The 23,377-nt window shown below is 40.9% G+C and overlaps 1 protein-coding gene across 4 annotated transcripts in view; it reads right to left on the bottom strand.

The window, feature by feature from the left end:
• Positions 1-23,377, bottom strand: part of DNM3 (dynamin 3) — a 701,664-nt gene that overhangs the window by 506,535 nt on the left and 171,752 nt on the right. For all 4 annotated transcript variants that reach the window (XM_075565015.1, XM_075565024.1, XM_075565031.1 and 1 more), the window contains exons 3-4: positions 9,883-10,032; positions 8,785-8,988 (exon numbers count right to left, since the gene is read on the bottom strand). In XM_075565015.1, the coding sequence (XP_075421130.1) occupies positions 8,785-8,988; positions 9,883-10,032 (354 nt within the window). The remainder of the gene's footprint in view (positions 1-8,784; positions 8,989-9,882; positions 10,033-23,377) is intronic.

Raw genomic sequence — 23,377 nt, 5'->3', positions numbered from 1 at the left:
TCCAAGTACATAAAATGAAAAATAGTAACATGAATTTCAAATATGCATATATGAGTCTCAAGCTTCAGATTTTATTATCATGAACGTAAGCTCATCCACAGGTGCCCATCAAAGTCCTGATCACACTGGCCTGTCAAGGCATGTGCATTTCTGATGCCTGCACTCATAAAGCAAACACCTACCTTATTCCTTGTTCAAGTCTAGTACAAAGTACACACTCAAAAGCTGGATAAACTGAACAATTTCATGTCAAAATGTTTCAAAGATCACAAACATTTTGGTCTTAGGTCTCTATTCTTATACATTTTCCATTGGTGGTAGGGAGTTCTGATTTTATGAATCTCCCACACCATTAGAAATATGCTAAAATACAGGTCTCCTTTAAAAATCAGTTACTTTAAATTACACATGGAAATTATTTCTTCTCAGGTAATAAGAACTCTTTATTAACTCAACTAATATCAAGTAGGATTTGGATGCTCAATGTCATTATTTCACATTTATTAGTTTTTTTTTCATTTAGATCATTATTTAAGCTAAGATTTTGAAGGTAAAATGGGAATCCAATTTAGCATACAGAATAACTTCAAAGACTGATCAAGTGTCTGTAAAACAGGTTTTCTCCATGGGTTGCTTTTATATTTGTATTTCATGAACATACCCATATTCTAAATGTTGACTTAATGCCCGGATGCTTGAAGGCTCTGCTCAATTTTAGAATGACTACCTCACATGACAGAAAAGTGCTGCCTGCTAAATGTTGTCAGAGGCCAACAGAATATCAGTTTACACTACTCATAAGCTTCAATTCCTTCCAGATTAAAGAGAGAGTCTTTCTGGAGAACAAAAGGTGGAAGAGGGAGGTAGGACACCTGGACAAATAAATAAATACAGCAAATAAGGAAGTCAGCCTCTAGCTTAGTGGTAAATTCTGGCCCAACTCACCAATCTCCTCTCAATAGGAAATGGTGTCCTTTCTCAACCAAAGGCTGATCCTGCTTGCTGCGTGTTTATTTGTTTTGGTTTCTGTTCCAAGATTTCTGGCCACACTAGATTTAGTAAGGAAATTCATTGGGTGTGAGATAAATCACTATGAATGGAATTCTCAGACACATTTGCTTCCCTGGTGAGGCCTTTGAACAGTCAGTCCTCTACTGGAGATGACAAGGTCAATGGGGCAGGCCAAATACTGCCATGGCTGCAAGATAAGAGGGGCAGTGACAGTCTTCCTGGGTAATGAACGCAGGCTCAGGCCATAAATCAACACCACCACGGACTACTCGGCTTTCCATATAGAAAATGTGGGTGTCTTTTTTATGAGCTGCTCAGCTAGAGTACAGGAGCATCTATAAAACACATAGATATTCAAGTCATTTCTAGCCATGTTGAACAGTATCTGACCAGTAGAGCCTACCAGGGTAGATGGATATGAAGACATCATAAATAAATCCAGTATGATAAATTCTGTCTTCTCACCAATCAGTCTTAAAACTCACCTCATGTGCATTGATACCTTCTGCCCACAACTTTTGTAACAGAGCCCTGCTTACCATTACACGCCCTAATTCAAGACATTCTCTCCTCCACTGTCCTGCCTTCATCTTGCATCTCCTGTATTTACCCCATCTCTGTCCTGCAACCATGATTTTCTCTGGGATCACACATGCTATACTAATATTTCCTTTCTTTCAGAGCATCTTCTTGATCTTATATATCCCACTGTTCTGCTTCCCTTTGTATGAAACTTGAAAGCGCTGTCTCCACTTCCTCATCTTCAGGTCTCTCCTGAGCCCTCTGTAAACAAACTTCCTTACCAAACCTTCTTACCAAGGTCACTGGTGACTTTCAGGTGCCAAATCTAACGGCCAATTTTATGCCCTCTTCTGCACTAGATGGGAATGAAAAGTTCTAGCTTAGAATCAAAGATAATATTGATTTAGACTCAGTTCAGTTCAGACAAGAAGCTTGCTTTTCTTTTGTCACTACTGCATCTTCCAGCAAGCAATGCAAAGAATTGGACTAGCTGCAAGTCCATGGAAGAAAGATGCTGCTGTCTACTCCAGTGCAGAGTGACAGTCTGGGAAAGGCTACATAGGGTAATTATGAATCAGAATTGCCTCAATAACAGGATTTTTTGTTTTGCTTTGTTTGTTTTTTTAATTTAATCTTTTATGAAAAGATCCCTGGTGGTGCGGAGGGTTAAGCAATGGGCTACTAACTACAAGGTGGGCAGTTTAAATCCACCGGTTGCTCCGTAGGAAAAACACGAGGCTTTTTGCTCTCGTCGAGACAGTCGTGTAAACAAGAAGCATTTCTACTCTGTCCAAATGAGTTGCTATGCATCAGAATTGTTCAATAGTTGTGGGTTTGGGTTTTAATTGTTTTCTTCTTTCTTTGTTTGTTTTGGTCTTTTATGCTTGTGTTAATCTGGGATGACTAGAGAAACAAATTTAGGGAGACTCATATGTGTTTGAGAAAGAACTTTTTTATAAAAGAGGAATTGTATATTGAGAAAACATCCCAGCCCAGTCCAGATTAAGTCCATAAGTCTGATATTAGCCCATATGTCAGATACCAGTCTGTAATTCCTCTTTAGACTCCCGAATACGGGAAGATCGCAGGCCAGTGGGTGGAAAGTCTTGTGGATCTGGTAGCGGTGGAAGCATCTCCGTGCTGGCATGGTTCTCCACATGGCTCCTCCAGCTCCAGGCCTCTAGCCCCATCAGTGTAGCTCCATGTGTTTTGTCAGCAGGAAGATGAAGCAGAGAGTCTGGATCCAGCCTCCAGTGAGCTATTTATCTCTGTAGTGCCTCCAAAGGAGGTCATCCAGCTATGACCTGATTGACAGGCTAAACTCCACCCCTTCTTCTTAATAATCTCAATTTGCCACCAGATTAGGTAACTGCCACAATGCTTTCTTAAAACATCTGTCTAAAACACATTCCCAAGCATTCTTTCTTAACCTGGTCCTCTTTGACTTCCACATAGCATTCATTACTACCTGACATTACATCTAAGCTGGCATTAACTAAGGACATTGGTTCTCATTCTGTTTCCCTCCATGGTTGCAGGAATTTGATTTATTCACGATGTTCAGAATAGTGCCTAGCATACAGTAGGTGCTCCTTATCTACTGACTACATGAGCAAGCCACTGGGATAATCTTTTTTGAATTAGTTGAAGCTGTGCAATCATATTTAATATTGGTATGCAAAAGCACAATTTCCAATAAGCTAATTGTAGATAATGCTCACTGAGTTCTTGTGGGAAATACTCAAGAAGCACTCACATGAGAAAGTAAACATGAATGCTTCCAAATCAAGTATTTGTCTAGCAGTTACACTATTTGCTCTAGTTCAATCTTTCAGTTTGTCAAGGGACCCGTTTCTTATACAGACTGGTGCAGAGATATGCTAATAAATCTGGCGTACAAAGGAAGAATTCTAAGACAGCATCTGATTCAGTGTACCACATGACTCCATCATGTACATTTCACTCTGAGTTTTTAAAAATCACAGTATGAAAAAAAATCACAGTATGTGTTCCTGGTTATACTGAATAAAACATTTAGAAACCAATGGACGCAACAGAGAAAATGGTACAGTAGAAAGAAGAACTACTGGCAGCAGAGAGAAGCGGACTTGTGCTGTGCTTCTGCTACTCAGTTGTCGGGCACTTGAACACGTTCTATATCCTCCCAGAACTCAGTTTCCTGCTGTATAAAATTAGAGCAAATGCTACCTGCCTGGTAGGATACTTGCGATTATACCACAGAGCACACAGTGTTATTACACAACTCATGACACCTGAATTCATTCAATTCACATCCCTTAGAATCTGAGAACATTCACTTCGTGAAGCAGATCCTCTTATAATATCTTAATACTATCTTTCTCAGGGGACTTTATGGCCCACACACAAGAAAGACACAGCAGGAAGCCAATAGCTGCTTTTAAGTGGCAGTGAGGAGAATGTTTATTGAGCACTGTGGTAGTTACATAATCGGGTGTCAATTTGGGACTTGAGAGGATTAAAAGAATTAAGTCTAGTCTGTCAATCGGACCATAGCCAATGAGGTCTCTCTGTGGGCGTGGCCTTCTCCTGAGAATTCTGGGAACTCCTGTATTTCTTCCTAGGAGATGGGGAACACTCTCTCAGCCCACTGCCTAACAGACACTCTACTGACAAGACACATGGCACTAGGCTGATAGACCCCTTGCCCCGGGAGCTGAAGGAAACATGTGGAGACCCCTGCCAACGCTGAGATGCTTATAATGCCACTGGTTCCACAAGAGCTCCTGCATTCGGTGTCACTGCACATGTTTCATGAGTCTGAAGAGGACTTTATAGATTGGTATTGGTCATATGGGCTAATATTGGACTTATGGACTTGATCTGGACTGGGCTGAGCTGTTTTCTCAATATTCAATTGCCTTTGTATATAAATATCTTTCTTATACACATATGAGTGTCTATGGATTTGTTTCTCTGTCTACCTGGACTAACACAAGCACCTGCCTAGTCCAGCATCCTATTAGAGTGTACAGCATATAGAAATGTATATGGCTGATCACTTGTCTATTCGCCTGGCTTAAGAGATACCCAGTAAATGTCTAGTATGGATTCCTAACATTCAGAAAGGGAAATTCTAAATAGCTAGTGAAAATGCTCCTCAGAGTAAGCAATGTTGTCTCCAGGAGTGAGATCTTGCTAGCAAAATGGATGAGCAGCAGCTGGACCAATGCCTTAAACATATCAAATCAGGCTAAGGACCATAGCCCTTCTACCCCAACCCAGCCCCCACCACCTAAGGTCCTCTCTCATCTCCCACTTTTTTCAAGTGAATCTACAGCAATTTTTATTTTCATTAATTACAATGTTATGAAGTCAGGTTCATACAGGGTAGGGGGTAGTTTAAAATACGACAGAATGTTACAGATTGCCTTAGAAATAGGTATATTAGAACTATAAATTATAACAAAACCTGGTAGAGTTCCCTTTACATCTCATCAAGAGAAAAAGAACTGCAAGCATTCTGTTAGCCTTTCAGAGTTTGCAACATCTTGTTGCATAAATTTATCATCTCACAGGAAGCTTGTGCGGTAAGGTTTATTTAACCTCCTTTTATAGAGGAGGGAATGAAGTTCAGAGAAGTTAAATAACTTGCCTGGGGACAAGCAATCCAGAAGTAACGTATCTGCTTCCAAACTCTGTGTTCTTTTATCTGTATCATCTAATAAGCCCGCTGAGGGAGGAGGAGTGGTCTGAAGAACAAGGAGCAATCGATGCGGGGAGAGGGGTGTGCAAGACAAGCACAAATGCACGGCGTGCTGCAGGCCTGGCATTCCCCTCTGTGCACGTCACTAGGGTGAACGTCCTCGCCTCTCACGGGGATGACTCTTGAACTGCCCTCATAAGTATTCTGGTGAAACTAAGACCATAATTCAGAGGAAATGTGCAAATATCACGGAATTCTGACAACCAGGAGTTCCACCTCTTAAATAATCAGATAAACATTCCTCCTTGAAATTTTACTGAAAATCTTTATTTTTCATAAATTATTCCAAAGACTTTGTTTTGTTTAGCCACAAATTTGGGACCATGTATATATACTTAGAGATTAACCTCTTTGTGAAACTTATTTTAAATTGTTTAAAACTTGTTTAAAAATTGAAATGTACGACTAGTATCATAGTCATATTTATGTTGTAGAGGCTTTTATTTTAAAACTCGTTATGCAAATAGTTTAAGATTTACTTATCAACATGAACTTTCTTCTGATGTATATATTTAAATATACCTATGTTCTGCTTAGAGGAAAATATCTAGCCAGCTTGATTTAATATAAAGCAGCTACATACTAATGTACCTTAGTGGATTCGATTCTAATACAGATCCCTAGAATACAGAATGGCCCTTACTAAGTAGGTCAACCTCTTCAGTCAGGCAGAGTTGTCAGGAAAGAGGTATGTGTAGAGGGGAGGGGAACAGGCCACTTGCGTAGCCAGCCCCTTAACCCTGAAGACGTCATAATCAGATCACCCTCATCACTTGAATTCAAATGTGCTTTATCTGAACATTTTCCCTAGATGACACTTACAGTGTCAGATTGGGGGCACCCACAAGAGCGACAGAGGAAAAACCTCAGCAGAACCACTGCTCCTTAAAAGCAACAAGAACATTAGCAGCAAGTTGTCAAAATCATTTTTTCCAAATTCAGAAAGTAGCCCAAGGCTTGCAACAATTTAGGTGCATTTATTCAAGAAAAACTGCTGAATCTCAGTGAAGAATAATTAGCTTTGTGATGCTTGAACCTGTTCTATTTTCATTCCCTTCTCCCCAGCTCCATTGGGCCCCGGCAAACCACCCCCAGGCAGGCAGAGAGAAACCCAGCAGCTAGCAGTCACTAGAAGAAAGGGAATGGGTTTGTAGCTCCCAAAGATGCCATTTTCAGAAAATTATAACCATTTAGCATATCTGGCACTTCCCTACAAATTCCATTCCCAGGGCTTGTCTTTATTTGTCTAGATGCAAAATTTGCTCAGTTGCAAACAGCCCCCATCACTCCCCTACCCCACTACTGTGACAAGCTCCCACCCACCCACCCCCTACCCTTGCAACCCTACCATCTACCTTAGAATCAAAACAACGAGTGCCAATTGTTTAAGATCACAGCTTCCTAAAGCAACAATAATAGTTAGGGCAAATTAGATATTGATTTTTTTAAAGTTTTTTTACATTTTGGATAAGAAGGTAGCTGTAAGGGTCCTTTAAAAGCTTGGTTATAATCCTGGCATTCTAGAAGACGCTGCACATGTCTGGAGCCAAGTGCATGCTCAGGAAACCACCAAAGGGCCCTCATGTCTCAACTCTGAGTAACTCTGTGGTTCTACACAAGCAAAAAATGGAGACTAAAGCAACATTGTGAAGTATCTGAGCACAAAAAGCATATCCCAATATGTGCACCCAAGCCCTTCTAAACAACCAAAGTTAGGGCCACTTCTTTTTCTAAGCAAAGCTTCAATTACAGTGAAATCTGTAAGAACCAGAATTTGCAGGGACTGCCTCGTTTTCATGGGCCATGCATGTTTCTGCGGTTGACAAGGTGCCGTCTAACTACTTTCACTTATGCATTTTAATGGAAACATCTTTTTCCGCCTCTGGTAGAATTTTGCACTGGTTCCAGCTTTTGCAGGTTTTATTGTATAAGCAAACTAGACCTGAGATTCTAGAAATCACTGAGGCTCAAGAAGAAGTGGGCAACTTCTTGCTAAAATCAAGGCTCATGTTAATGTGTTGTAATTGGTGACAAAACAATATATAGAAAAGAAACCAGGTCCCAGTGGAACAATCCTTTAGAATATGGTACATACGACAGCAATAGTGAAAGTACATAAGTAGATACCTACTTTTTAAAACACTGTTTGTTATGAATTGGGTGAAGGTTTACAGTACGGATCAGTTTTCCACTCTGAAATTCTTATACATTTTGTCTGCAATCTCCACAATGTAATATCATTTTCCACACTTCCTCTCTGGTTCTTGCTTCCATTCTTCCTTCTTTCTTAATCTTTCTGAACTTTACCCTTCAGTAAATGACACCTTCAAATGGTGGGTTACACTGAGGTGGATGCAGCTCACTAGAGTTATTGCTTCCTTTATAGGCCTGTCTACAGTTTGGCTGGACACTGACCCATGAGAAGAGGTCATTCTGAAAGTTGAAGGGTGACGACGTGCCATCATCTCGAGGGGCTCACCAATTTTAATCCAACCAGTAAGTCTGGTCTTTTTTATGATTTGAGTTTTATTCCATATCTTTCTCCCACTCTATCCAGGATCTTCTTTGGGGATCCCTTGCACAGTAGTTGGTAGTTGTAGGTGGGCACCATCACCTTCTTCTGGTCTCAGGATCATGTCGACTGATATTCACATGGCCCTTCAGTTCCTAGACCCTGGTCTGATGTGTCTTTCATTTCTATCACTCTTCTTTCCAGTGAATGGGGGAGAGACTAATAGCTCCATCTTGGATGGCCACTCACAAGCTTTAAGACCCCAGTTGCTACTCCGCAAAGTAGGGTATAGAATATAGTACTGTCGACTATGTTATGCCAATTGACTTAGGTGTCTAACAAGACTATGGTCCTGGCCCCTTAGGCCTAATGATGTATTTCCTCAAGATGTTTAACCATGTCTAAGAAATTTTCACATAATTACTTTAAATAGACACACGCTAAGACCCTTTACTGGGGCCTCTGAAGATAAATTTCTATTATGAAGCTCAGAAGAAAGAAAATAAAAACATCAGCATAAAAAAAGAAACTTTCATGGATACTGAAATGCAAACCACAGACAATGACCTGGTTTTGGAATACATACTTATCTTCAATCATTATAAGCTAAATCATATCTTGTATGCATTAAAGGAACCTCCTTTTTAAATAAAATAAGCAAAGAGTCTGAAAGATCCTCCATTGGGAATATAATCAGGTAATTTTTTATAATCTAAAAATACTATCTGAATTCTGTCCTACCAAAAGTAAACTTCATTGACTTTGTTTAAAATAGTTAATGAGACTTAGAAATGTCTGTTTTCATACCTCTCAGTTAATGGTATTCATTTTCACAGATACCAAATATATTACCTAGGTATTTTTCTTTTAGGAATTAAAAAACAAAACAATTAACAATATTAATAGTGGCTAGTTACAGCTTGTCACCTTTAAATAGATCCAAGCTCCGCAATGTTAAGCTAACTCAGTCTCATCTTTAAAGTAATATACTCACCTTGAGGATCAACTTCTTTAGCTAGCTTCAATGCATCTGAGTTTGCAAGATCGGTGTTGGCTGGAGTAACAGCCAGAATCAAACAGTTCTCCCGCATGATGAACTGCATAATCATTTCTCTGATCTGATACTCAATATCCGGTGGCTGGTCTCCCACGGGCACTTTAGTAATTCCAGGCAGGTCGATAAGGGTTAGATTTAACACTGTGCGGAGAGGGTGAAGAGTTTACATGCACCTGTAATGCTAGAAAACATCAACACTGCAGAATTACCTGTCCAAAAATACAAACTCACTGCCATTGAGTGAATTCTGACTCGTAGCAACTCCATAGGACAGTAGAGTTGCCTCATTGAGTCTCCCACACTAGAAATCTTTAGCAAGATGAGTAGAAAGCCTCATCTTTCTTTTCTCCCTCTGAGTGGTTGGTACGTTTGAACCACTGGCTTTGTGGTTAGCAGTCCAGTGCATAAACAACTACACCATCAGGGCTTCTTTGTCTGTCACTTTAGTGGAGCTAAAATAAGCTCATCTTGGTATATTGTAGTACAGGAGCCCTGGTGGTGAAGCGGTTACACACTGAGCTGCTTAACCCCAGGTCATTGGTTCAAACCCACCAGTTGCTCCAAGTGAGAAAGATGCTCCCTTAAAGATTTAGTCTCAGGAACCCAACTGGGCAGTTCTACTCTGTCCTACAGGCTCACTGTGAGTCAGAATTAACTTGATGGTCATGTAGAAGTGGGGGGAATCCCAGTTCATTCCTCAGGAAGAAAATAAATAAGAAGTATTTAGGGCCATGAGGAAATCCAACATGGAAAGATTCTATCGTTCTTACTAAGGAAGGCTGAATTCAAAATGTTTTTATTAAACGTAATAAAGGGGAAATTTCTAAGGACGTAATCAGTTCAGATTTCTTTAACACTAGTTCCTCCTGTCTTCCTAGTAACCATAAACTCTCTGGACATACCTCTTCTAGCAATATCCAAACACTACTGTAGAAGCTCAAAACTTTCTAAGAGAACAAATTATTTTCTCTTAGAAAATAAGAGTGCATGTCAATGAATGTAATTAGAAGTTTTGAGTTCTAATATTCGACTTACCATGTGGAGAATAGACTCGTAAATTAATGGGAATGGAAGAAATGCCTTTATTCATTCCAGTCACACGATCTGTTTCTGCTTCAATCTCATGACGAACTTCATCAAAGTCTGTGAATTTTTTTCCTTTGCAGTGTAGAAATTCAGCATATTCTACAACAGACAAATTAATGCAATCTAAATTCATGTACTCTTGCTAAAATTAAAAGGAAAGTATGTTTAATAAGAAGCCAAAATACCCATTAAATGATGAAATTATAGCAGTTACTAAGAACAGGTAAAATTTTAAGACATATTAAGTATAATACCAATGCTCGGGTTGCTTAACTGGCTAATTTTCAGTCAAATCATGAAGTCCAATAAATAGTACTTAAACCATGGAGTATACAGAGTAGTTCAAAAATACTCTTCCACTTCCAAACAATAAAACAACCAAGAGCATCTAATGGTCACGCACATTAGGTTCAGGGTCCACACTACACCTGCCTACTAATCCTATTAAGGTCTCACATTTTTACATCATCCCTCCATTAAGATGGAATGTTAAGTTATATAAACATGGCTTCAGGAGCTAATATTTATAAAGTTTGCTTGATCCTGTTAAAACAAAGAAGTGCAATATTTTAGTATCAAAATACACTATTAAAAATGATGTGTCTCTTCCATGTAGGCTTTGTTGCTTCTTAGCTAGATGGCCGCTTGTTTACCTTCAAGCCTTTAAAACCCCAGATGCTATATCTTTTGATAGCCGGGCACCATCAACTTTCTTCACCACATTTGCGTACACACCCAACTCATTTGTCTTGAGCGATTTTGTCAGGAAGGTGAGCACCATGGAATGCCAGGAGACCCGATGTCCATCTGTTACTTTAATGCTAAACCTATAAATATATGCACATAAATCTATTTCCCCATCCTCATATATAAATATATTTACATATGTACATGCCTTTATTTAGACCTCTGTAAATGCCCTTTGCCTCCTAGCTCTTTCCTCTATTTCCTTTGACTTTCCTCTTGTCCCACTATCATGCTCAGCCTTATTTGGGTTTCAGTAACTCCTCTTGGTTACATTACCCTTGATCATGTCCTACCAGACTTCCTACACCCTCCTCACCACTGATTTGGATCACTTGTTCCCTTGTCCCTGGGTTTGTTAACACCACTACCTTTTCCGCCACACTCCCCTCTCCCATGTCCCCCCAGAACTGTTGGTCCTGTTGTTTTCTCCCCCAGATTGTTCATCCAACCTATCTTATTTAGACAGACCAGCGGAGATAATAACATGCACAAAACCAAGACAGAGCAAAACCAAGCAAAACAAACAAAAACAACAATAGCAACAACAAAAAGCCAATGACAAAAAATAACCTACAACACAACAACAAAAAAAGATTATGAGGTGCTGAAGGGATCAGTTATCAGGCATCAAAGAACAAAAAAAAACATTATCATTGTGAGCTCACCACCCCGATACGATTACTGAAGACAAATAGGCGCAAATGATGATGCCCAGATATCAAAAGATATAGTGTCTGGGGTCTTAAAGACTTGAAGGTAAACAACCGCCCATCTAGCTCGGAAGCAACAAAGCCCACATGGAAGAAGCACACTAGCCGGTATGATCACAAGGTGTTGAAGGGATAAGGTATCAGGCATCAAAGAACAAAAAATCATATCATTGTGAATGAGGAGGAGTGCGGAGTGGGGATCCAAAGTCCATCTTTAGGCAACTGGATATCCCCTTAAGGAAGGGTCACAGTGAGGAGACAAGCCAATCAGGGTGCAGTGTAGCAACGACAAAACATATAACTTTCCTCTAGTTCCTAAATGCTCCCCCCCCCATGATGATCCCAATTCTACCTTACAAATCTGGCTAGACCCGAGGATGTACACTGATACAGATAGGAAGTGGAAACACAGAGAATCCAGGATGGATGATCCCTTCAGGACCAGTGGTGAGAGTAGCAATACCAGGAGGTTGGAGGGATGGTGGGGTGGAAAGGGGGGACCGATTACAGGGATCTACATATAACCCCCTCCCTGGGGGATGGACAGCAGAAAAGTGGGTGAAGGGAGATGTTGGACAGGGTAAGATGTGACAAAATAATAATTTATAAGTTATCAAGGGTTCATGGGTAGGGGAACAGGAAGGGAGGGGGGAAATGAGGAGCTGATGCCAGGGGTTTTCGTGGAGAGCAAATGTTTTGAGAATGATGAGGGTAATGGATGTACAAATGTGCTTGACACAATTGATGTATGTATGGATTGTGATAAGAGTTGTATGAGCCCCCAATAAAATCATTTTTTTCAATGCTGTGTCATCTTGTATAATTAGAATGACATTTTCTTAAAAGAACACAGTAGACTATTATAGCACAAAAATGTTTATCTGAAACCTCAAGAAGGGGCAAGGGAAGGATGAGTATCTGTAGGTAAAAGGGGAAATCCTAAATAAATGAGGATTGGAAAATTAGTCTTCAATTTCTATTTCTATTCCCAAAGCTATCAGGTATATGCAGAAACCCAAACCAGATGCTGCGGAGCCGATTCTAACTCACCACAGCCCCCTGTGTGTCCCAACAGAACTGCTTTAGAGGTTTGCAGTGGCTGATTTCAGAAGTAGGTCAGCAGACCTTTCTCCCAAAGAGCCTCTGGGTAGCTCTGAACTTCAGGTTTGGGGTTAGCAGCTGATCATGTTTACCATTCCTATCATTCAGGATGCCATAAATAAGGACGTCAGCATGACAAGCAGGTCCTTGGGTGGCACAAAGGATTTGCACTCAGTGACTAACCACATAGTGGTGTCACAGGAGAAAGACCAGCTCTGCTCCTATGAAAGCTTACAGCTAAGCAACCCCGAAGGGCAGCCGAGCTCCAACACACACAGCGCGACCGTGGCTGTGAGTCAACTCAGTAACAATACATTTGCTTTGTTTGTTGGTTACTTGACATGATGAAGCCGTAAATTTTATTATAATTGCAAAAAATTAAATGATTATTTTAGCTTCTCTAATATCTAGTTGAAGAACTGCTCTACTAAAACTAGTCTGACTCGGGCACAATGGTGGGCTTCAAGTAATTTAACTACTGGTTCGCTGCCCTAAGCACCATTCTAAGTATTTTTTTTAAAAAAACACAGACTGAAAGGTAGTTAATTATTCCATCCAGTTTAATACTTAAATAAGAACCCTTGTGGTGCAGTGGTTATGCACTGCACTACAATCCACAGTGTAGGCAGTTCGAAACACCAGTCGCTCCACAGGACAAAGATGGGCTTTCTACTCCCATAAACAAGTACAGTCTCAGAAACCCATTTGGGGGGGGGGGTCGCTATGAGTCAGCATTGACTCGGTGAGCGCAAGTAATATTTAAATAAGAACAAGAACAGAGGTACACAAAACTAGATTATGCTACAAGAGCTTTACAATTTTAATGAAAAATATTAAGCAATACTCGACAGAAACAATAACACTGTTGTCTAAGATACTTCCATATTGCTTCTTGATTGGCTCCCTCATGTGCAATAGCTGAGAATCTCCGGCTGTGTGCTGTACCCTTTTCACTGTCGGAGTAGGCTCCCACGCCTTTAGAGGGACAGTGGCCTCTGCTCTGAGCAGACTATGCCCGTCCACTGACGCCCAATATAACTCAGCAAACCCTCACCAGCAAGGCCCTCCAGCAACACAAGCGCCTGTGGCCTTTGCTACCACTAGATGGTGCCGGCCTGCTTTCTCCGTGAGAAGAGAACTCCCTTCCTGAAGGATGTAAAATCAATGTCATTGTAAAATTAGATTTTTAATTGAAAGCACTCTTCATTTTTGGAATGGAAAGGTTAGAATTGTACACAATCACATCAAATTTGTGTATTTTTTTAAGAATAGGATTCCACAGATTCAGAGATACTTGTATTCATTTATTAATTTTAACATTTATTATTAAGTTCCTACTACTTCTCAGGCACTATTGCTATGAAAACTACAGAATTATTGAAGGAAAACAGAACACGCTGTTGTGTGTGTGTCTCCTCAAGCAAGGGGAAAGGATGTTCCTCTGTTACATGCTGTGCTTATTCTTTGAGCAAAGACTGAAGAAGGTGGAGCCGTTCACCTAACAAGAGTTTAATATGCAGACTACATAAAGAACACCCACAATTTGACAACAAAACAAACCAAAAAATGGACAAAAGCCGTGAACAGTCAGTCAGTTTTTGAAAGTGGATGGACAAACGGTCAACAGGCACATGAAAAGGCAATCAGTATCATTTGTCAACAAAATCAAACGTATTGCCAACAAACCAATTCCGATTCATAGTGACCTTATTCATAGGGCACAGTTTGCCCCTAGGTTCTTAAGCTGTACGCATCTATCCAAGTAGACTGCAACACATGTATTTCTCCTGTGAAGCAGCTGATGGGTTTGAACCACTGACGTTGGGTTAGTAGTCCACCACTGAACCATTTATACCACCAGGGCTCCTTCATTTGTCACTAAACCCCAAACCATCCTCACCGCCATTGAGTTCATTCTATTTCACAGCGACCCTAGAACTGTTTTAAAGGGGCTCATGGTACAGGAGTGGAAAGCATCATTTTCCTCTCATGCAGCCACTGGTGGGAGAAAAATGCTGGGTTTGCAGTTAGCAGCTCAATGCATACCCCAGTATGTCTACCACCAGGGCTCTTGGTTTTTCATTCAAAAGGAAAAACAGAAAACAGCTCACTGCCTTCATTCTGACTCACAGTGACCCTAGAGGCCAGGGTAGAATGGCCCCAGTGGGTTTCTAAGACTAACTCTTTACAGGAGTCAAAAGCCTTATCTTTTTCCTGCACAACAGCTGGTGGTTTTGAACTGCTGACCTCGTGGTTAGCAACCCAGTGCACAATCACCACAACATCAGGGACCCTCATTTGTCATTAGAGAGATGCATATTAAAACTACAATGCGATACTACTTTACCTTCACTAGAATAGCTATTATAATTTTTTTAACATGGAAAATGGCAGGCATTGTTAAGGATGTAGAGAAATTGAAACCCCAACGTTTTACTGATGGGGATGCAAAATGGTATAAATATTGTGGGAAATACTGTGGCAATTCTTTAAAAAGTTGAACATATAGCTGCCAGACAACCCAGCAATTCCCATCCTAGGTATATATGTAGAAGTGCAGGCAACAACAAAACAAAAACATTTGCTGCATTTTTCACAATGGCTGAAATGTGGAAGCAGAAATGTTAATCAGCAGAGGAATGGCTAAACAGTGATATACAATTCAATCATAGAAAGATACGAAGTCCTGACACATGCCCAAACTTGAACACATCTTAAAAACATGCTGAGTGAAATAAGTCAGTCAAAAAGGACAAATATTGTATGATCTCATTAATATAAAATAGGAAAATAAATAGATTCTAAGGTTTCCTAGTGATTATCGGAGGTGGGAGGGAGGTGGGTAGGGACTTAGCAGGCACAGAATTTCTGCGTATGGTCTTTAATTTGGGGAAGAACAACTAATAGTTACATAGCATGATAAATGCAATACATGCCACTGAATCATACATGTAAAAACTGTTGAATTAGCAACTTTTTGTTATATATATTTTCACTATGCACAAAGAAAGTGTGGATGCAAGCAAGCCATGCCTTATTCAGAGCATACAGGCAGAGTTTCTGAGGTAGCTTTACACTGGACAGATTGGTCAGAGAGAGCGAGTTGTCCCATGCGACCAGAGCAGGCAGCGAGTAGTGAGAGATGGATGAGGTCTGAGATATGGTACAGGGCTAAACCTTGGAGAGCCCCCTGAGCCATTTTAAGGGACCTCAGTTTTTACTCTGAACGAGAGAGCTTATCTACAAAATGTTTCAGGTAGGAAACAATATGGTTTAAGGTAGGTTTCCACAAGTAACGGTGCTGCTGGGTTGAGAATGGAAAGTGGGAAACGGGAGAGGAAGCTAGCTATTCCAATAATCCAGGTGGGAGGTGTTGAGGCTGAATTCCAGTGAGTTTTGAAGGAAAGGCCAACAGGATGGCCTGACGGGTGAAAGATGGAGTGTGGAAGAAAGAAAGGAGTTGGGATAACTTCAAACACTTTGACCTCAGCAACTGAGACATTTTTGAAATGGAAGAGATTGAGAAGAACAAGTGTGGGGAAATGGGTGTTGGGAATCAAGGATTTCATTGGCAACTGTGACGCTTAAGACAGTAGCTACCCATCTACCCACATGGAGAACTGGCGCTACCTTGATGGTGTGGTTCGCACAGGGGGGAGTTCTTCTCTGCCTTTATGTCCATTCTGACTCCTGGCAATCCTTTCTGACAGAGTGGAACACTCCCACAGTTTCCAGGCTGGAATTTTTACTGGAGCAGATCATGAGATATATCACACACACACACACACACCCGACACACACACACGGAGGCACTGGTAGGTTCTACCACAAATTTTCAGTTACAGTTAAGAGCTCAACCATGGAGGTACCCAGACTCATTGTAAAGGGGCAGAAGATTCCATTAACATGCATCTGAAAATTTATTCTGAAAATTTCCCAGAAGATGGCAGTCAAGTGCTTGAGGAAAAAGGAGGCTTTTCTAGTTAGTTTTAAAATGTTCTTGGGGGCTAGAGGCATGCGTGTTTCTGACCGGGATGAGCTACAGAATCTGTGAGGGATTCATTCCAGTCAGACAAATGCGTACGAGGACTCTGACAGGGAGTTACAAAGAACAGCGATCGGAGCACTGGAGGGCACGTTCTGATGTTTCAAGGACAGTCAGGGGATGGAGACTGCAAAGGACAAGGGCGAGAGATGACCTAAAGGCAAGTGAAAAGGGGGAGTAATGCCTAAGGCAGGAGACCTTGCACTCCATTACATCCAGCACACATCAGGTCCCCATCCCACCAAATGCCATCCTGCCTGTTTAGACTCAGAGGAACCCTAAAAGACAGAGTAGAACTCCATAAAGGTTCCAAGGATGTAAATCTTTACTGGAGCAGACTACCTTCCCTTTCCCTGTGGCTGGTGGCTTTGACCAGCTGACCTTTCTTTCCCTTTGCAGCCCCATGCTTAACCTACTGCACCACCAAGGATTCTTTATATATCAGGTAAGATGGTGGGGGTGGGGAGATGGGCTATAGAATTGGGTGACTTGAGACGTCTTGTCCAGGACTGACAAGAACGGCAACAATGGAGGGCCCTTGTCTCTGATAGCACTATGATAAATGTGAGGTCACACGTTCTACCTTTTAATTAGGGAAAAAGCATGACCACCACAACTCCAATTCACGGCCACAGAATCCAGTGATGAGGTAACAAGGTGAGTTCCACTAGCAACACAGTGAGCGAGTCTTGTTCCGGGAGCACTGCTCATAAGTAGTCAACCAGAAGGAAGTAGGCAGCAGTGGTAGAATGTCTGGTTTTTGCACAATCCCCCACAGTCAAATTACTGCTAAGGAAGATCAATCAGTTTATACAATTACATAATTCCCAAATCAATCTTTATTAGTGATGTATAGTTGAAAAAAATTATAGATTGACCACCCTTGGAAGGACTAGCATAAAATGATATACTGTACACACGGAAATAGTGAATTGTTTGCAATTCACAGAATCAGCTTGAATTATAGGGACAAATCGATTGTCCAAGGCTTCTTTAGAGTGTTGACAAGCAAAGATGTCACCTACATGACTAAGGTGTGCCCTCCGCAAGCCAGGACATCGTTGATTGCCTCACATGCATGTGAAAGTTAGTGTGTTAGTCTGGGTACTTTGGAGAAACAAATCCACAGAAACACATTATAAAAGAGAGTTTTATATGAAGGTTACCCGCGCACCAAGAAAACATCCCAGCCCAGTGCTGCCCAAGCCCACAAGTCCAACATGAACCCAGTAACCCATATGTCCAACACCAGTCCACAAAGTCCTCCTCCATCTCACAAAACACACACCTGAGTCAGTGAATGTGTAAGCGTCTCAGCGCTGGCAGGGGTTTCCACATGGCTGCTCCAGCACCCAGGGCTGCATTGGGGTAGGTCTGTGTGGCTTCTCTTTGGGGATGTCTTACAGGAAGTGAGCCTTGCCAGCTGAAGCAGGGAACTAAGGCAGCTGCACCCTGGTGCAACTATCACAAAGCAAGAGACCCGAGAACTCCAAAGGCGAGGCTCACGGAGCTATTTATCTCTCCGCCCTTCAATTAACCCCACATGTGTTTATCGGCCAGGTTGGCACAATAAACTAACTCAGACAATGAATAAGGAAGACCGAAGAAAAATGGATGCATTTGAGTTATATTGTTGGCAATGGACAGCGAAAGTCCCATGGACTACCAGAAGAAGCACGACAACAACAACAAACCTGCCTGAGAAGTAGTGCAGCCAGAACACTCCTTATAAGTGAAGATGGCAAGACTTCATGTTACATACTTGAGGCACATGAGAGAGCAGTGGGTGCAGAAGGACGTGGTGCTTGGTAACGTGGAAGGGCAGGGCAAAAGAGAAAGACCCTCGAGGAGATGGATTGACACAGTGGCTACAATCATGGGCTCCGACATAAAAACAGTTGTGAGGATGGCGCAGGATTAGGCAAGATTTGACTCTCTTATACATAGAACTGCTATGACTTGTACATGACATGGTGTCATCTAACAACAACACAGTCACCTCGAAACAAGAACATTTACATGAGTTTGAAGATGGGTAAAATTCTAACATCCAGTCCAAAGTATCCTAACACAATATCTAACCAGACTCCATATGTACTAGCAAATGTGTGCTTTCTTGGGTTTTTACACTATAGTGAAGTAACACGTCCAAAGGCCTAACAATTTCATTTTATGATTTTGAGATTTACAGGGTTCTTTTCCTCAAAGAATGGTTCAATTTTCAGTATCAGGAGCTCTCGTAATAAGTTCTCAGTGTTTCTTTCACTTGAAATGGTTTGTAGTTGAGGATGTAAAATGGCCTCTTTCTTAAACAATTGTAGGCTTCCGCCCAAGAGCAATCTGAACACACAGTGTATTAAATAGCTTAGCCACAAGCCCTGATAAGAGATGAAGGCCATGTGCACAGAGCACTGAAACCCTGATAAAGCATCCGTTAGTTTCTATTTTCTATCAGGATAACCTGTCGGCAAAAATGTGGCAGGCCCTCAGTGAGCCGGATTGGCACAGGGGCTATGAGTGTAGGGCGGCACACGGCCGGGCAGTCTGATTCTCCTGTACCCAGGGATCTCGAAGAGCTGGAGCCGACTTTATGGCATCTAATCACAGCTGCATACCCTGTCCTCCTGAAAATTATGGTATGTTTTCAGTTTCATAAAATGTGAGGTCTAACAATGGATGGATTGTGATAAGAGCTGTAGGGGTCCCCAATAAGATGATTTTTTAAAATGTGATGTCTAGGTTTAAAAACCTTTCCTGCTTCCTCAACATTGGAAATAGCCAACATGTGAAGCAAAGCTAATGTTCATTTCCACATCAAAGAATGGTTGGGGGGGGGAGAAGGGAGAGCATTAGGAAAACATCAGCGCTATCACTCTATATCACTCTAACTTTATTATTCTGCAACACATTTTAGCGCTGCCACTTCCACCAGTCATAAAAAACAAATTATGCTAGGTTACACAAGTGACAAATTGTTTGGGGTAAGGATGAGGTTTATGCCTGGGCACTGTTCCCATCATCTGTGAAAAGCGCAGCATGACCATAAGAATTTAAATATTTCCAATATGTCCTTCCATGGGGGAAAATGTGCATATGTTTCAATTACTCAAGGTTAAGTAGGAGGGAATGATTATGGAGCAATAGACTATAACCTCTTGTCAATCATTATTATAAAAACTGTGATACTCAATGCATTGATTTGAATCTTCTGAAATATTTAAAATCACAATGTTTTGTGAGCACAGAGTTCCAATATAGATTATATAGGTCATATAAACAAGGAGCCATTTCTTTAATTTAAATAATTTTATTGGGGGTTCGTACAACTTTTATCACAATCCATATGTACATCCATTGTGTCGAGCACATTTGTATACATGTTGCCATCATCCTTTTCAAAACATGTTCTTTCTACTTGAGCCCATGGTATCAGCTCATTCCCCACTTCCCCACCCTCCCTCCCTCATGAACTCTTGAAATGTATAAATTATTATTTTTTCATGTCTTACACTGTCTGATGTCTCCTTTCACCCACTTTTCTATTGCATGCCCTCCTGGAAGGGGGTTATATGTCGATCAATGTAATCAGTTCCCCCTTCTCTGCGCCCCCCCGCCCCCACCTTCCCTTTACCCTCCTGGTATGGCTACTTTCAATATTGGTCCTGAGGGATTTATCTGTCCTGGATTTCCTGCTTCCAGCTCTTATCTGTACCAGTGTACATGCTCTGGTCTAGCCTGATTTGTAAGGTAGAACTGAGGTAATTATAGTGTTTGGGGGAAGAAGCATTAAAGAACTGGAGGAAAGTTGTATGTTTTATTGGTGCTATACTGCACCCTGACTGGCTCATCTCTTCCTTGTGACTCTTCTGTAAGGGAATGTCTAATTGTCTACAGATGGGCTTTGGTTCTCCACTCCCCACTTCCCCTCATTCACAACATTGATATGATTTTTTGTTCTGGATCTTTGATGCCTGATAGCTGATCCTGTCTACAGCGCATGATCACACTGATGCACACCTTTCCTGATTTTAAGCCCTTTGGTATTCCCTTAGGAATCCTCATGGTGTAGTCGTTAAGTGCTCTACTGTTATCACAAAGTCAGCAGTTTGAAACCACCAGCTGCTCCACAGGAGAAAGATGGGGCTTTCCTCTGCCATAAAGAGTTACAGTCTCAGAAATATACAGGGTCATTTCTGCACTGTCCTATAGGGTTGCTATGAGTCAGCATCGACTCTGATGGCAGTGACCTTGAAGTTTTTCTTGTTTTGTTTGTGAGTATTGCCTTGTCGTGTTTGCACAAGGACCTCTTGATCCATGTACAGGTTCCACAGGACCAGGATGAAGCATTCTGGAATTGCCATTCTTCTCAAGACAATCCATAGCTGTTATGATCCATACACTCAAATGACTTTGGATAGTCAATAAAACAGAAGTAAACATCTTTCTGGTATTCTCTGCTTCCAACCAAGATCCATCTGACATCAGTAATGATATCCCTTGTTCCACATCCTCTTCTGAATCTGCTTGAACCACTGCCAGATCCCTGTCAATGTACTACTGCAACTGTTGTTGGATAATCTTCACCAAAATTTTGCTTGCATGTGATATCAATGGCACTGTTCTGTAATTTGAACATTATGTTGGGTAACTTTTCTTTGGAATGAGTACAAATATGGACCTCTTTCAGGAAGCTGGCCAAATACTTTTCTTCCAAATTTCCTGGCATATAAGAGGAAGTCTTGTCACTGATTCATCAGCTTGTGGAAACATTTCAGTGGGTGTTCCATTAATTCCTTGTATTGGGGTAATGCTTTCAGTGCAACTTGAACTTCTTCTTTCAGTGATTCTTGAACATATATGACCTCTTGAAGTGGTTGAATGTCAACTAGTTCTTTTTGGTATGGTAACTGCGTATTCTTTCCATTTTCTTTGGATGATTCCTGAATCATTCAATACTTAGTCCATAGAATCTTCAATGCTGCAATGCAACTCGAGACTTGATTTGTTTCTTGAGTTCTTTCAGCTTAGAATATGCTGACTGTGTTCTTCCCCTGGGGCTTTCTAACCCTAGGTCTTTGCACATTTCATAATAATATTTGTCTTCTTGAGCTGCCCTTTGAAATGTTCCATTCAGCTCTTTGATTTCATCATTTCTTCCATTTTCCTAAGCTAATCTACCATTAAGACATTTTCTGACATCCACTTCAATGTTTTCTCTTTTTTTTCTTGTTTTGCTTTCCTCTTGTATGATGTTCTTGATGTTATCCCATAACTCATCAGATCTTCTGTAATTAATGTTCAGTGTGTCAAATCTGTGCTTAATATGGTCTCCAAATTTGAATAGGATATACTTAAGGTTGTACTCTGGCTCTCGTGGACTTGTTTTCATTTTCTTTGACTTCAACCTGAACTTAGAAATGAGAAAGTGGTGGTCTGTGTCACAATTGTCCCTGGCCTAGTTTCAGCTGCTGAAATTGAGCTTCTCCATCCTCTCTTCCCATAGATGGAGTCAATTTCTGTGTATTCCATCTTGGAAATGAAAGATGTATTTGCTACAAACAAGTTGTTGGCCTTGCAAAATTCTAACATGCAATCTTCCGCTTCATTTCTAACACCAAGACTATATTTTCCAACTACTGTTCCTTCTTCTTAGTTTCCAATTGTTGCATTCCAATAACCAGTAATTATCAATGCATCTTGATTTCATTTTTGATCCATTTCATACTAATGAGGTTAGCAGAATTCTTCAATTTCTGCGTCACTAACTTTAGTGTTTGGTGCATAAATGTGAGTAATAGTTTCATTCGTGGAATTTGCTTGTAGGCTAATAGACATTATCCTATCACAGACAACATTGTACTTTAACATAAATCTTGAAATGTCCTTTTGATAATCAATGCAATGTCATTCCTCTTGACTGTGATTCCTGGAATAATAAACCACAAGATTTTCTGATTCAAAATGGCCAATACGAGTACATTTTACCTCATGAATGCCTAGACTATCAATTTTATATGTTCCACTTCATTTTTAAGGACTTCTACTTTTCCTAGATGCATACTTTGTACATTCCAAGCTCTCAAAATTAATTGATGTTTGCAGCTGTTTCTTCCAATTTGAGTCCTCCTCCAGCAGCATATGAAGGTTCCAAAGACTTTCCTCCCACAGTTTTAACTCCATCCATGTCATGGTCAACTCTCCTTTGAGAGGGCAGTTCTTCCTCAGTCACATTTTGAATGACTTCCAACCTAAGAGTCTCCTCTTCTGGCACTATTTCTGACAATATTCTGTTTCTGTTCAGTAGGTACTCAGTAACTTACAATGTTTTGATGCTATCCATAGGGTTTTCAGTAGCTAATTCCTCTGGAGTGGACAGCTTATTCCTTCTTCACGGTTTGTTTTTAGTTGGTGACCCTGCCGGTATTTCAAATACCGGTGGCATGTGGCAGTCAGCATCACAGCAACACACACCTGCTGTAGTACAACAAAGTGACCGACAAGTGGTGGTGATTTCCTCATAAGCAACATTTAATCTTTCCCTAATGCCTATCATATTCAAAATAAAGACCATATGGGGTGTTCTTGCTTCTTTAATGCACCCAAAATTGAACAATGCCATTTTGAGTGGGGGTATTGCTTGCATCAAACCCTAAAAGGTATTCCAAAGTGAAGGCAAAGTCTTAGAATTACAGTTTAGTAAACTACATAATTGATCAAAGATGTGAAACAGAATACAACTGAGCTGCTAACGTCAACAGGTTAGATCCTAGCATACAGGGTGGGGAGGGAGGCGGGGAGAAACAATTCAAAGGAGTAAACAGGGAATCAAGGAGGGAGAGAA

The sequence above is a fragment of the Tenrec ecaudatus genome, chromosome 1, assembly GCF_050624435.1.
Source record: "Tenrec ecaudatus isolate mTenEca1 chromosome 1, mTenEca1.hap1, whole genome shotgun sequence".
Taxonomy (NCBI): domain Eukaryota; kingdom Metazoa; phylum Chordata; class Mammalia; order Afrosoricida; family Tenrecidae; genus Tenrec; species Tenrec ecaudatus.
This window is presented reverse-complemented; position numbering and strand designations above follow the sequence as displayed.